Raw genomic sequence first — 15504 nt, 5'->3', positions numbered from 1 at the left:
TCAGCCTGATTTTTGGAGCTGTATCTCCTGTACTCCCCCATCCAGACCATACTCCTTGTCCCACCTTCTAGGAGCAACTTTTTCCTTTCCTCCTCTTGAAACTTAGATGGCACCTCCTCCAGGAAGCCCTCCTGATCCTGGCAATGCCAGAACCATTTCGTGGGACCCACAGATCCTGTGCTATACCCACCGCAGCACAATTGACTCTGGATATCTGACTCCCCCTTTTCCTGATTCCTAGTGCTGGACTCCCCCCCCACCCCCACCCCTTGAGGCCGGAGTTCAATGAGCACCTGGTGGAGAGAAGGAACAGCAGGAGTGGGCAGCCACACCCAGTGTTGGGAGGATTCCAAGCCTCGGGCAATGTAAAAGGCACTCCCTTCTCTAACCAGAATTGGCCCGGAAATGAATAAATCCCCATAAAAAATCATGGCACAGTTCCTGTGTTTCACAGTCAACATGCCTAAAGATAGTCATGCACAGCAAAACTGAAATGAAACATTCTCTGCTGGCGCTGAGACATAGTTTCTTGGACCCCCATCCTGCCTCAGAACATTCGGAGAAAATGTGGGTTGGGAGAAGATTTCAGGGCCCTCCTTGATCACCCTAGCCACCTGTTTTAAGGTTTGGGGTACAGCAGTCAACAGTTAATCCTTTGCTGCCACCGTGTGGCCAAGATGTTGGCTGCCCCCAGGCCTGCATTCCTTCCTGGGCAACCCTCGTCCCTGACAGCAAGCATCCACAGTAGCACCCCTTCCTCCTTCCTCAACTGCTCGCTGTGCAGGAGGGGGCAGGAAAACCATGCAGGGGAAGTCTGTGCTAGGTATGAGTGCTCCCCCAAGCTGAACTCATAAGGCCTGGCCCATATTTGGCTTAGACCTGTCCAACTGCCCTGGCATCTGTGACCTCGAAGGAGTGCCCTCTTTTCCCATTTTGGGCTCTCACACCCCTCTGAACACGACTCCCAAGAACTAGTGCTGGCCTTTTCCTCCAACCCGAAGAGATCATCTGAGTGTCAGCAGGGGAATCTTTTCACCACAGTATGATCATATCATTCTGCAGCTTTAAAACACTCCTGGCTCCCCATTGCCAGACTTTTGCCTGGAGTTTGAGAACCATAGGCTTTGAAAAGTCCTCCAACTTCACTGTCCACCAGTAATGCCAGGTTCTTTACCAGGTCCTTCACTTTGCACATGCTGGTTCCTCCACTGGGAACACCTTCCCTGTGTGCCTGTTATCCCTTCCTTGATCCCCAGATAAACCCCACACTTCAGGGGCCTCCTGTTTTGGGTACACACACTCGTCTGTGACTACCCCTTCCCATACCCACCCAGAATAGATGCTGAACTGCAGAGGAGCTGAAAGCCCTACGAGGATCACAGCAGCCAACAGGGGTACCTAGGGGTGGACCACTGACCAGAAGAATGCCAACAGCAGTCATGGCATCACCCTAGCCCCAGAGGCAGTGGTTTGGTGCGCTGGCCAGGATCAAGGGGAGAAACCGAAGCAGGAACAGGCAGAAAAGAGACCCAGGGCACATGTGCAAGGTGAGCAGCACCACCAAACCTGTGGCTATTCCCCAAGGACTCTGGGGTCAGGGCAGGTGGCTTGCGGCCATACCCATTCTAATATGACCCAGGATGGGGCGAAGGGCAGAGACTGCGCTGCCATTTCCTGGGACAGTTGAACCATTGCAGTGTATCCTTGGCCCATGCTATCCACGCAAAGTTTTTTTTTCCGGCATGGGTTGGTTTTAGCCCAGCTCTCAGAGACTGCATGAGGGGAATTCACTCTACTGTCTGAAGACCATATTCAGTGGACACTTTTCTCCCATAAACATTTCCTAGGTCTTTTGCTCCCCTAACCAATGAGATGGTTAAATTGTGGCAGAACTGGGAAAGCACTCCCTGCCTCCGCCCCCTGCTGCCAGCAGCAAGGAAGAAGCTTTCTGAGCTGTGCCTTGGGCACTGCCCAGTGGTCTGGGATACAGTGAACAGGGCTGGGCCTTCACTGCTGAGCCTCCAGGGAGGTTCACAGTGACCCCCATGGGCTGGGTCACGCCAGAGTACAGGGTGGCCAAAGAGGACCCAGTGTGCCCACTGCCATCTGCCCTTCCTAGGGCAGGGATCACCCCGCCCCAGCTGGGTCTTCTCCAGCTCACTCCTGGAGCCATGTACTGGCTGGAAGTACAGATGCAGAGATGGCTAGCCCTTCAAGCTGGGACAATTTCCCCAGAGGCCTAGAGCTACGGTGAGGCCGAACTCTGAATGTGAGGTCTGTGCTGAACACTGGACCATCCCACCAAGGGCTCCCACTCTCCGTACCACGGTTCAGACCCTCCCTAGTTGACCATCCGTTTCTTACTCAGTTCAGCTATTGCTGAACAACAGCAGCCTATTGAGCAGAGCCCCAGCTCCCAGGGTGTAGGACTGGTCCTTTGGGGGCACACCGCTGGGGGCCCCCCAGGTTGAGAGGGGAGGCACCAAGGGCTCGACTGAGTGTTGGGGTGGGGCGTGGCAAGGCCAGTGAGGTGCTAGAGAACTCTTCATGTGTGGCAAGACTTCAGCTGAAGGCAGAGCCCCAGCCCCAGTTTCGATGCGGAAGGCCTGTGGCTTGAGGCTGTGCAAGGGAGCGAGGAGAGGGACTCAAATGTGCAGGTGTCTCTATGCATGGGGGAGCACGGGCAGGGGCTAGGGAGGATTCAGTATCTGTATGGGAGTGAGAGTGGGTGAGTGAAGGGACCAGTGACAAGGCCCAATGAGTGTCTTCCCCAAAGCACTTTAATGCACGCACCAACCCACAGTCCCATCCTGCTGCCTGGGCAAGAGAGGCTGACCCTGCATGGAGGCTCCGGTGGCTTCCGTGGCCCAGTGTGCCGAAGAGCACTGAACCCGCACACGTTCCCATCAGTAGGTGAGGGGTGTGAGGATGAAGAGGCGGTCTTCTTCCTTGCGGATCCAGCGCATCAGCTTATGGATGGCACTGACGGCCGATGCCTTGGTGCCCAGGGGGCTGTAGCACATGTAGAGCTCAAAGGCACCTGTCACCTGGAGGAGGGGGCACAGGGTAGTCATCGAGGTTAGGTAGCCCTCAAGCCCGCTACCCAGGATCCCTGATGAAGCCCAGCCCAGCCCAGGGCCACCTTACCCAGGCCAGGAGGTTCTCATTGGGGCCTGTGTAGTAGATGGTCTTGAGTGGGCGGGAGGCATTGTGGGCTCGGCTGTGCAGGTACTGGTAGAGGCCCAGCAGCCGCTCCTGTTCCTCTTCACTGGTATACGGGGCCTCAATCTCAGGGCTGGAGATGGGGGAGTAGGTTCACAAAGAAATCACTTCCAGTGCCTTCTCTGGAGACCCAGAAACAACTATTCCTAGCCAGGGGGACTCTGCCACGTGTCCTACCCTCCAAATTGTCTCCCAGGATAGAGCATTGCCTCCCTATCACAGAAGACTCTCCAGCCCAGGGCTGTGCCCACCCAGACTAGAGCCCTGCTCTTTCCCCTCCCCCAAGTTCATGGCATCTTTAGTGACCTTTCTTTAGAGAAGCCAATCTGAGTTTAGGTGTCCAAGACAGAGGAACAGGTCTGAACTGGAGGAAAAGTGAGCTGGGAACCCAAAAAGGGGTAACAGGAGAAGAGACGTTGCCACATCCAGCCCCATCCCCTCCGTTGGAGGAGGAGTTCTGTGCATCCCGGATGGGACTAAAATGATCCCTAAGGCAGACTTGCTCCAGGGCAGGAGAATCCAGGAGACCTGGGTTCCAGCTTCCTTTCCTGGGCATATTGGGCATTTCAGGGCTTTTTGGGTAACAAAGCGGAGAAAGGTATGCCCACTAGGAGCAGAGGGACAGGGAGGCTGGGTCCTTGATGTAAGAGGGAAACAGAAACAGACCCAACATGTCAGTCCATTCCCAGAGGGGCTGTCAGCTTCAGGAGGGCATCAGGGCTCAGGACCAATCCTTCTCCCCCAGCAACCCCACCCATCTCCCTCAAGCAATGTCCCCAAGGCCCTCCCTCACCTGGTAAAGAGTCCTGAGCTCTTTGACTTATAGAGGAAGTGACGCAGGTCGGGGATGCCCACTTGAGCAACGCTGTAGTAGGGCGTGCGCAGGGCCTCCCGCAGCGCCAGGTGGGCTCCCCGCTTCCGCAGGCGCTCCTGAAAGCGGCGGCGGCAGTCAGAGACTGCAAAGAAGTCCTCCCGGTCGGTGGAGACGAGCAGCAGGCAGAGATCGGTGTCAGGCTCCAGGTAAGAGATGTGTGCGTGGAAGAAGCCGGCTGCATTAAACTTGGGCAGGCACACAGGCGTCCAGGCCTCGCCCTCACGGAAGGACGAGGAGGAACTTATGAGGTTGAAGAGCAGGTGCAGGTCGATGGGGTGCAGGAACTGGTCCTTGCGGCGCACTAGCGCCACCAGCTGGTTGCGCGCCAGCAGGATGGAGAAGACGAGGCTGCGGGCGCGCGCCTGCTGCAGGCTGGCACTCACCGCGTCGCGCACGGCTGCCGCCAGGGGCAAGCAGCGCGCCGCCCCCATGAGGAAGCTGGGGTCTCGCGCCATGAGCTGCAGCAGGTTGTCGGTGATGCGCTCCGAGCCCGACAGCAGGCGCCGCAGGTCGTAGTTCTGCTTCTGCTGGAAGATGTGGCTCAGTTGCGCGCCCGTAAGAAGGCTCAGGATCTGATAGTAGATGTAGAGCAGCTCCTGCGCCAGTTCCTGCGCCGACTGCCGCGTGCGCGCCACGGCCACCAGCACCAGTGGGCTCCGGCGCACGAATACTACCTTGTAGCCATCTGAAGGTGGAGGGGGGGGGGGTCAGCTTCTCCGGGAAGCCTTCCTGGATTGGCCTTGCCCAGCTCCCTCGGAGCCCTGGCTTCCTACACAGCTTGTCGCCTTCTACGTCCTCCCCACCCTCCCTAAGAGCGCTGTGCATAGTAGGGACTTAAGGATAATGGAGGTAAAACCGGCAGCCCGAGGACCCCTTTCCCTGAGGACTCCAGGTCTGTCCCTGCCACTTGGTTCACAGACTGGCACCAGCCAAAATGCAGTGAGCACTTTGGAAAAACAGGCTTGTGTTAAATGGCAAGAGCTGGGTGTGGCTTGGGACCTGGGGCTTTTTGGTCACCTCCCCAGCCTTCGGGTTCTCTCCAGGGGTGAAGCCCATGTCAGAGCCACCTTTGGCCCTCACAATAGACCTATCAGGCAGTCAGCGTGGCTATCCGTGTTCAGGTGACAATATTAAAGCCCAGTGAGGCAGAGGGATGGCCCTTGGACCTCCTCACATAGTATATCCCAGCCCTCTCTAGTCCCTGGGGGTCTAAAACCTGCTATGAATTAACCCTGGCTGGGGGAGCCCTCCCTGCCCCCCTTTCCAGGTGGCTCACCTGCGTGGATAGAACGAATGGCATTCTTGTCTGCCTCCAGGAAGGACACCAGGGCCACCATGACACCCATGGTGCTGGAAAGTGCCTCCTCTGACCCATAGCGGGAGTACACGGGCTTCCCCGCCTCGCTCAGCACAAAGACGTGCTTCTGGTGCAGTCGCCATGCCTCAGCAGCCTCCTCCTCATCCCCCTCGCCTGCGCCCTCCCTGGGGGGTTCTGGGGCTGGCCGCCCAACTGCCCCAGAAGACTCTGGCCAGTCCTCAGAGCTTCCTGGCAGCATCTCCTCCTGCAGGTCTCGGGCCACACCCGTCAGCTGGGTGCTCAGCTCACTGAAGTCCTGGCTGATCTGGCGCATGTCTGCAGGCAGTGGTGGGGGACCCCCAGCACCCTCCTTAGGGCTGTCCCCAGAAGCTGCCCCATCCTCCGACTCCGTCAGGTCCTCGTAGGAACGGGCATGGACGAACATGGCACCCTCCTGCCCGGCACCTGCCGGCCAAAAGCACTGGTGCTTAGAGCGGTAGCCGCTGGCAGACCACCTTCCCAGCGAGCGAGGTGCCCAGTATGGCACTTTAGCCTTACTGCCTGTCCCAGGGAGACAAGTGGCTGTTCCCTGCTGCTACTGCCTGCCGTGAGTTACGCCTCCCTGCAACTGAGAGCCCACCAGTCTCCTCCCATCTCACTGGGAATAAGACCCCAACCGCTCCTGGCTGCGGGGGCGGCTGGTACCTGCCTGCTTCTCCCACTCTCACCTCCCCGTCCTTACCCATTCCACTCACAAGGACCTTCATCCACCTGCTCTCTGGACACCTTCAACAAGCCCCCGCCCACCTCAGGGCCTCTGCACCTGCTGTTCCCTCTGCCTGGAAGGCACTCCCACCTCCTCATATGGCCGGCTCCTTGTCACACTTCAGCTCTCAGCGAACACCCTAGTTACCTCCTCACCCGAATTCCCACCCTCAGCACTCTTATCACATCTCCCTCCTTGATTTCTCTTGTGCTACTTGTCAGTTGTTATCCTTCTCCCAAGCTGCAGTGGGGCTCCTCCTGAGGGGCAGGAACCTGGCTGTTCACTGCTCTACACCCAGCCCCTTGCCCTGGGCCTGGAACACCTCCTGTGTTCAGAGACTCTCTCCCGTGAGAAGTCTCCCTGACCCTGCTCAGGCCACAGTTCCTAACCCACTCCAGTGCAATGGCCCTACTAGCCTGTGGCTCCCCTAAGGCAGGGACCATGTCAGTCCCCCTTTACTGATTTTTTTTTTTTTGACAGAATAATACAACAGATATATTTTGAGTCTCTATGAGGAGTTTGGTACTGTACTAGGTATTGGGGGTACAACCACTCTGTGCTCAAAGAGCTCACAATCTTGGGGACGAGAGACGTGCAATATGTACATAAACATATAAAATTACAAAATAATGAGTATCCTGTATAGAGCATGGTCAGAGCAGGCAGGCCTGACTCGTGAGGAGGTGACATTGAAGCTGAGAGCTGAGGGAGGGAGAAGGAGCCAGGAAGGTACACTGTAGACCCAGGGAACAGGAGGAGGACCTGTGCTGGCAGCCAGACAGCACAGGGTGAGGAACCCAGCATGATGTGGAGAGGAAGGCCAGACACAGCCGGACTGAGCCTGGCTGCCTACAGTATCCCTAGCACCTGACCAATAGCCCAGGAGTGACTGAACAAACACATGAATGAGTGGGAGTGAAAGCCTGGTTGGGAATCCCAGTGGCCCTGGAGGCTGCTCTTGAGGTCAGCTTCCTGGAGCTGCACACCCTGCCCATACCTGGCTCCATTCCCTGAGCCAGTCCTGGTGTGGGGCTCTCAGCTCTCTCCATATTCTGCCCATCAGAAGGAGCCAATGTGCCATCAGGGCATCCGCTGCTTCTCTTCCTCTGCATGTCAGCAGCCATCTCTTGGGCTCGCCTGTGGGGCAAACAAAGGTGTCATGGAGGAGAAGGGGGAAGGTGCTGTTGGCAGGGGTCACTGGCATAATTAATAGTGGTAAGTAGAGGAAAGCATCCCTCACTAGGACCCAACAAGCTCAAACCTCTGCGGAACGGGTTCTGAGTAGTCCCCTCTAGAAAATGAAGCTATGTTGTTCTTTTTCTAAATAGAAAAGAAAGAATTCATTGTACCTACTCATTGTAGAAAACTTGGAAAATACAACAAGGTCTGAAGAAAGAAATGTCATCGTTCTCCCACCTTTCAGGATCTTTCACTGTTCACATTCTGGTGTATTTCCTCCCAGTTTTTTAAAATGTACATAAAAGGTAATTTTTTTTTCCCAAACTGGTAACAGCAGCTAACATTTATTGAGTGCCACAGCAGCATGCTGAGAAGGTCACTGGACAGTTATCCACACCTAATCACTCTGCCCTGGGGCAGGTGCTCCGTCTCAAGCTAGCTTTATAGTTCAAAGGACCAAGGCTGGGAGAGTTTAGATGCCTTGCCTGATGTCACAACAGGGAGGAAGCTGGGATCTGGGAATTGAAACAATTCCGTATCCTGCTATCTTTCAGTGCACATCCTACCACGAACATTTCCCCATTCAAAACTAGATTGACCAGTACTGCTTTCTGGATATTTCGGCATTTGCAAAGAAAGAGCAAACAGGCTTGTCTTCGAGCTGGCTTTTTTTCTGAAAGCACTGTTGTACTTTCTGAATTTGGCACCGGGGCTTGCCTTACCAATTACAAACAACTAGAGACATGACGGTTCTCAGTGCCAGTCTGATGGCCAGGACAGACTCAGCTTGATCTCCCAGTTCTGCTAGCCTTTGGGCCGGGTGGAGGTGGCTAGGAGTGGATCGCAGGGATAACAAAGTTGGATGGCTCACTTGGAGTCACCCCTTCGGCCCCTGAATGGCAAGCTGAAAGGCCTTCACTTGGCAGGCAATATACATTCCCAGGGGAGGGGTTCTATCTGAGGCACACACCCTTCCATTAAGAGAAATCTGGCTGGGTAAGCTAGAAGAGCAGCAAAGACCAGCATGAGACCCACAGAGAGGTCATGCATCCCCCATCCCACCAGAGCTCTTTTCAGGGAACTCCTGTATGTACACAAAGAACTGACTTTCAAGCTCCTTTTTTTGCGGGGGAGGGGGGGAGGGTCATCTTTGTTGGAAGCAATGGAATCCTTTTTTCAAATGAGCCTTTTGTAGAAGTTCAATGTGCAAAACAGGGCAGCCCAGACAGTGCAGCCACTCCTGCACTGAACCCGGAGCACTGCAGAACAAGGGAAGGCTGGGCACCACCGCCGGCCCACAGCATCACCCCACACAGAGTCGGAGCAAAGAAACTTCATTCAGGAGAACCACGTTTGGGGATTGTCTAGGCCACGAATCCTGTCTATCAGGACAATCAAGAGTGATGGTTCCTAGCATGAGTCAGAGCCCAGAGGGCCACCCTGGGCCACCTCATCTGACAAAGGCCCAGAATAACTAAGAGGCTACTTGCTCTCAACAGCAACCTATTCAAAAAGGTCTGCTCAGGGGCGCCTGCGTGGCTCAGTGCGTTAAGGCCTCTGCTTTAGGCTCAGGTCATAATCACAGGGTCCTGGGATCGAGCCCCGCATTGGGCTCGATGCTCAGCGGGGAGCCTGCTTCCTCCTCCTCCTCTCTCTGCCTGCCTCTCTGCCTACTTGTGATCTTTGTCTGTCAAATAAATACATAAAATCTTTAAAAAAACAAGGAAAGAAAGGTCTGCTCAGAGGCAGAGATGGAGAGCAACAGAAGAATCCCAACCAGGCAAAAACAGCCACTGTAACATGGCAGAGCCCAGCTTAGTGGGGGTGCTAAGTAAGGAGGGCACGCCTAGGTCTCCCGCAAGAAGACAGAGGCCACATGAGAAACCTGGAGACCATCCTTTCACAAGCTACCCTAAAAGCCACTGCTACATGAAGAGAGAGTGACCCCAGAGAGGTGCGTCTGTCCGAGTCCAGGCAGAGGGCAAGCTGCTACTGACAGCCCCAGGGTTGTGGCCAGGGCTTCTGGACCTGGCTCTCTGGATGGAAACCTGGATTGATGTGTGCTTCCTTCCATGGAGAAGATCCAGAACCATTGCTTTAAACTAGCACATTTCTGTGTCACTTTCCCACTCCACTAGACAATAAGTCACACCCTCTCTCTTCTCAAACTTCCCTCACCTGCTTCTCCCAGGCTCACTCAGCACTATCCGTGATATCTCTGAGGAAACAGAAGTCAGCAATAGAGAACGTTCAAGATTCCCACCACCACCTCGCCTCACCTGCCAGATGCTGCCTTCCTCCTCTTCACTGAAGATGATCTGTCCATGCCCCACCAGGGACAAACTCCCCCACTCCAGTTCTTCTTGCCGTGCAAACACAAGCACTTGGCTTCAGCAGCTGTCCCTCTCTCCCAAATCATTGGTTTCCCCTTCTCCCCTATCCATCGCCAATATGCTGGCGCTTCGTCCACTTTCAAAACACCTTCCCTGGGGTGTGTTCACTCCATTATAATTCACTGAGCTGTACTTATGATTTGTGAACTTTATGTCTGCCTTATTTCAATTAAAAATTAAACCAAATCTCCCTGTAGGTTCCACCCTTTTTTTTTTTTTCTGCCCTTTATAAAACAAACCAACCTCAAAATAGTAAATAGTACTTGGAGTTTAATTAGTCAGGTGGGCTAGGTTATGCTGTGTAACCAATGAATGCCAAAATGGCAGAGGCTTTACACATTAAGGCTTATTTTTCGCTCACACAAAAATCTACCATGAGTGTGGTAGTAATTCACTCCTTCCAAGCAGTGATTCAGGAATCCAAGTTACTTCTGTCTCATAGTTCTGCCATTGCAATACATCCCTTTCCCACATCACTGGGCAGTGGAAGACAGGGTTGGAACACTTCAAAACCCAGATGAGCCAGAACTAGTCGTGCAGCCAGAGGGACAGGGAAATGTGGATTTCTGGTAATCCACATAATGCCACAGCCTCTCTACTTCTTCCACTCACTCTTGAAGCCATTCCAACTAGACTTGTGCCTCCATTACTCTAGTAACACTGCTCCCATCAAGGTTACCAGTTGACCTCAGGATCATCTCACTTCACTCAGTAGCAGCAATGGATACTCTTGATCAGTTCCTCTCTTCTGAAACTTTTTTTTTTCTTCTTGGCTTCTGGTGTACCACTCTATTTCCTTGGTTCTTTTCCTACCTCATGGACCATTTCTTCTAACTCCTTTTTGCAGTTCTTCTTACAGTTAGGGGACCCAGATTTCAGTCCTTAGAGCCCTTCCCTGTCCTCATTCAATCTACTGGTGATCTTATTCAGTGTCATGGTTTTAAGTTCCACGGATACATTAATGATTCCGGTTTTTATTTCCAGCACCAATCTCTCTTCCAACTTCTAAAGGCACACATTTTTTTTTTTAAAGATTTCATCCATTTATTTGACAGAGAGAGAGATCACAAGTAGGCAGAGAGGCAGGCAGAGAGAGAGGGAGAAGTAGGCTCCCTGCTGAGCAGAGAGCCCGATGCGGAGCTCGATCTCAGGACCCTGAAATCATGAGCTGAGCAGAAGGCAGAGCCTTAACCCACTGAGCCACCCAGGTGCCCCGAGGCACACACATTTAACTGTCTACTTGACGTTTGCCCTTGGATGTCTTACTGAGCTCCTGATCATCCTCTTAAGATCTTATTCCTTCCAAAGTTTTCTCCAACTCAGTGAAAGATGTCATCCTTTCCGTTATTCAGTAAAAGATCTTGGAGTCATCTCTTTTCCTCACACCTCATATACCAAACCATTAGCAAATCCTGTCACCTGCACTTCAGAATACAGGTGTACCCAGCAAAATGTCTCTCTCATTAATATTTTCCCCATAGAATTCCTTTTAGTTTTTAATACCCAACTGTGGTAGCCAGCCCTCATGATGGCTCCCAGTGATCCTCAACTCCTGCCACTCATGCCTTTGTGTACTCTCCTCCCACACCGAGCAGGACTGATCTATGGAACCAATAGGATAATATGGAAATGACGACGTGTGGTTTCTGAGGCTAGGTCATAAAGGATATTACGGCTGCTGCCTTTCTGTCTTGGCTCACTCTCTTCAGGTAAAGTCACTAGCCATATTGCGAGGACACTTGAGCAGCCCTACAAAGAGAAACTCACGGCAAGAAACTGAAACCTGCAAACAGCCAGGATCAAATGTGCCAGTCACATGAGTGAGCAATCCTGGAAGCAAATCATCTAGCCCCAGTGAGGCCTTCAGATGATTGCAACGTCATGAGAGAACCAGAGCCCGAACCATTGAGCTAAGCTGCACGCAAATTCCTCTCAAATCCCCTCAGCAATTGCATGAGATAATAAATATGTATTGTTGGATTAAGCTGCTAAGTTTTGGGGTAATTTGTTATACAGAAAAAGATAACTAATACAATAAACCTATATTGATTCAGCTTATGTTTATACAAAAAAATGCATTTTTACATCATCAGAACTTGATCCATATTTAATCAAAGTAATATGCATCTAAAGCCTCAAATTATATTCCAAATCAGATAGGAAGTCACTGAGTGGCAACAAAAGGGGCTTACTTGCACAGTGGCTGTTGCAGGAACTGAAAGAGACCGTGATCAGGAAATGCTTTAAGCGTTTCATATCCTAACACTATACCTTACTAGGCATATATTGGGTATCTATTTTTCCTGTGATATCGTACCATTTTAGAAAATTAGGGATTTATGTGCTATGGTGAATGCTGTGATCCACAGACCTGTACCCCTGGGGCTACTAATACATTATATGTTAATAAAAAGTTAAAAATTAAAAAAAAAAGAAAATTAGGGATTTGGGTTTGATGAGGGAAGCATTATACTCTTCCCCATTTAAAATAACGGGAAACATGGGGCACCTGGGTGGCTCAGTGGGTTAAAGCCTCTGCCTTCGGCTTGGGTCGTGATCTCGGGGTCCTGGGATCAAGCCCCGCTCTAGGACTCTCTGCTCCGCAGGGAGGCTGCTTCCCTTCCTCTCTCTCTGCCTGCCTCTCTGCCTACTTGTGATCTCTGTCAGTGAATGGATAAAATCTTAAAAAATAAAATAAAATAAAATAAAATAATGGGAAACAGACACTAAGTTAGGGATTCCAGATATAATGTCCAACTTTCGTAGATTACTGATGCTAAATGGGAAATGCCCGTAACCTGAATCTGACCACTGCTCATCACTGCCACCACTACCACACTGGTCCAGGCTATCATTCTCTCTCCAGGAGTGTCACAACCAGTCTCCCCACTTCTGCCTTTGTCCCTGCACAGTCTGTCCCTTGCACAGCACTCAGAGTGATCCTCTTGAAATCAAAAGAAGTCAGGTCATGTAATTCCTCTGCTCACAAAGCCAGTTTCCTCACAGTGGTACACAAGGCCCTACTCTATCTCCCCGCCCCCAATACTTCTTTAACTTCATCTTATCCCTTCCCCTACTCGCTCTACTTCAGCCCAGCCACACTAATCTCATGGATTTCCTTCAGGATAATGTAATGTAAATCCTGAGCACTTCTTCACTTCAGAACTTTGCCCTTGTTGAGCTTTCTGCCTGGACCACATCTCCCTGCCTCTGGCCTCCACCTTACCTATTCCACTGCTTGGGCTAGATATTGACATGACCCACTCTCTCACTTCCTTCAGGTTGTTGTCAAGTGTCACCTTCCAGAGAGGCCTTCCTCCTGCAATAGCCCTGATTCTCACTCCTCTTGCCCTGCTTCATTCTTCTACATTGAAGGTCACCCTGTGACCTGCCACAAAGTTCAGTATGTTAGCTCCATGCACAGGAGAAGTTTAATCAACATTTTCCAGATAAGTAACTTTGGGAGGGAAAAGGTGAAAGATCCTCAAAGAAACACCTGGTTATAATGCAGTTTCTAGAGACCCCTGACTGTGGAGAAGACTTGTGTTGGGTAGTACTCAAGTGCTCAAGAACAATGTTCCTGGATAAACCTGGTTTGGTTTTATAAGTCCTTAGTTTTCTTATCTATAAAATGGGGATAACGATAGTACTGATTCACTGGGTCGTGGGAGGATTAAATGAGACAATCCATATAATTTGGTTACCTGGCACAGACTAGGGACTTGTACACTCACACCATGATTATTTTTACTCAGCATTCAGACCATATGTAGCTGCACTTACACACAGATCCAGTGGTTTCTGCTCCATAAATCAGTCCTTTGAGAGCTGGCTCACCCTGAGCCAGGACCTGAGTGAACTTCCTGGGAAAACATGATTCTGACCTCATGAAGCCAGGTAGTCTCTAGCCTGAAGTGAGCCCCTGTGACATCCAGCCAAAGAGATGTCTGTGGACCTAGGACTGGGAGTTCCTCCAGGCTTACTGGCTCTTTATTGGGACTGACATTGTAGAAACAGACCATTGGTTTTTGGCTGCTCCTGGGAGACTCTCCCAAGTAGAACTCTTTGGTATGCCACATGCCCCTGCTCTGTGCCTTGCACCTTTGGGTCAAAGACCCAAACAAGGTCTACAGCAACTTACCCAATGTCCTGGGGGCCCACTACCCACCGATCCCTTGAGGGCTTCAGGTGACTGAGCCCTATATGACTGAGTAGTACCTAGCATGGTACATGCATGGAGTGAGGACAGGGTCAGCTGGCTGGGGCTAGCAGTGGCTTTCCTTTATAATAGTTCCCCTGCTACCTGAAATCATGTAGCACCTCCGCATCTCCAAGGCCAGTCTGGGGATCCAGCCAGAAGTCTTGATGAAGCAAACAGTTCTCTGGACACTTACGCTGGAAACTAGGCAGGGAGGGGGAGTGACTCACAGCAAACCCCACCCCAGGTCCCACTGGAGCCATGACCTGCATGACTGAAGCTCCTGGGAGGCTGGGCCTGAAGCCGTTAAGCAAGAGAGGTCTTTTGGAACCAGTCCCATATGTATCCTTGGGGCCCCTTCTCAGGCAGCCTCTCTAGGAGTCCCCAGAGCATGCTACTTTCCCTAGAAGTGCTCTTCTGTGCCTACAAGCAAAGTCATCAAACAGGCCAGCTCCATCAGCCCTTCTGGTGCGCTTGCCCTGGAGCAGGTGGAGCCTTCGAGAGCCCCTCCCTACTCACTGCCTACCACTGTTGCTCCCTCTTCCTGCTTAGATAGTGTTCTGTTCTCCTTGACCCCTTTAGGAGTGGACTCCAGATGGGAGGGTGGTGCCAGGATGCATGGATGCATGGCAGACAGGACCCTGGTGAGGCTGTGCTGTAGCTGTTTCAGCAGGATGCCTACTCCATGCTGAGAGCATGGCCTGGTACTTGTCACTGCTGGTGGCCACTCCCCTCTCTGACAAAGGCTGCTGCTCACCCTCCCCCAGCAAACTGGAACCCAGAAAGGGTTGCTGTCCCAGCACAAGGGGCAGATGTATTATCTGAGCCAGGGCACCCTTTGTCCAAAGTCCAAAGCCTCAGGACACTTCCAGGAGCTTCCCCGCTCACCCCACAGTCACCTCTACCGATCTTCGAGAGGACTTTACAGGGTGGGGGTGAGGAGATGCGAGTGTCTTGGGGGGGTGGGTCCTACCCGGCTACTGGTCCCTACAGGACTTTGCCCTCCCAGCCAAAGGAAGGATTCTGGTCCTCGCCTTTTGTATTCTCCACCTGGGGGCCAACCGGCTAAGGCACCCCAAAGATACCAAGACCTCCTACCGCAAATGGCAGCATAGGCAGCAGGGGCGCCCTCTCTTCAAGCCCCTCGCTCCAAGGATGACAGGTCTCCAGTCTCTCAGTACCCCCAGGCCACGTGGGTTGGCAGTCGTACTCACCTGTTTCTCCGGGGGGCCCTGGACGCACAGAGATTGCCGGTCACTGCACTCTGCCGGACCCCCGGGAGAGCACGGGTGCCCGGCCGGACCTGGACTGAGGGCGCAGGTTCGCGGGGCCACGGCCCCCTACAGACGCAGACATGGCCACTGCGCGGGCCACCGCCCCCTCCCACCGCCCCTCTCCCGGCCGCCGGCCCAGGAAGACAGCCCTCGCCGGCCTCTCGTGGCGGAGGCCAGGCTCCAGCCGCTCGACCCAGCCCTGCCCGCTCCGTGGTGCATTGTGGGAAATGTAGTCCGCAGCTCGCGGCCGCCTGCGGCACTCTGGGGAGGGGCGGGACGCGCAACCTTGGCAAAGTCGGGG

The 15504-nt window shown here is 52.9% G+C and overlaps 1 protein-coding gene across 2 annotated transcripts; it reads right to left on the bottom strand.

The window, feature by feature from the left end:
- Positions 1–2758: 2758 nt before the first annotated feature.
- MON1A (MON1 homolog A, secretory trafficking associated) lies at positions 2759–15436 on the bottom strand. 2 transcript variants are annotated; one of them, XM_013060662.2, is made up of 6 exons: positions 15144–15436; positions 7157–7296; positions 5373–5858; positions 4016–4781; positions 3148–3295; positions 2759–3047 (listed from the first exon to the last, which is right to left on the bottom strand). In XM_013060662.2, exons 2-6 carry the CDS (start codon positions 7281–7283, stop codon positions 2907–2909), a joined length of 1668 nt encoding a protein of 555 aa, XP_012916116.1. In that variant the 5' UTR covers positions 7284–7296; positions 15144–15436; the 3' UTR covers positions 2759–2906. The 2 variants fall into 2 exon arrangements, with proteins under 2 accessions (XP_012916116.1, XP_044935618.1); XM_045079683.1 differs by lacking the exon at positions 5373–5858 and having other exon boundaries at positions 15144–15435.
- Positions 15437–15504: the final 68 nt, after the last annotated feature.

Source organism: Mustela putorius, unplaced genomic scaffold (genome assembly GCF_011764305.1).
Source record: "Mustela putorius furo isolate JIRA1106 unplaced genomic scaffold, ASM1176430v1.1 tig00000095_pilon_pilon_pilon, whole genome shotgun sequence".
In the NCBI taxonomy this organism is placed as follows: Eukaryota; Metazoa; Chordata; class Mammalia; order Carnivora; family Mustelidae; genus Mustela; species Mustela putorius.
This window is presented reverse-complemented; position numbering and strand designations above follow the sequence as displayed.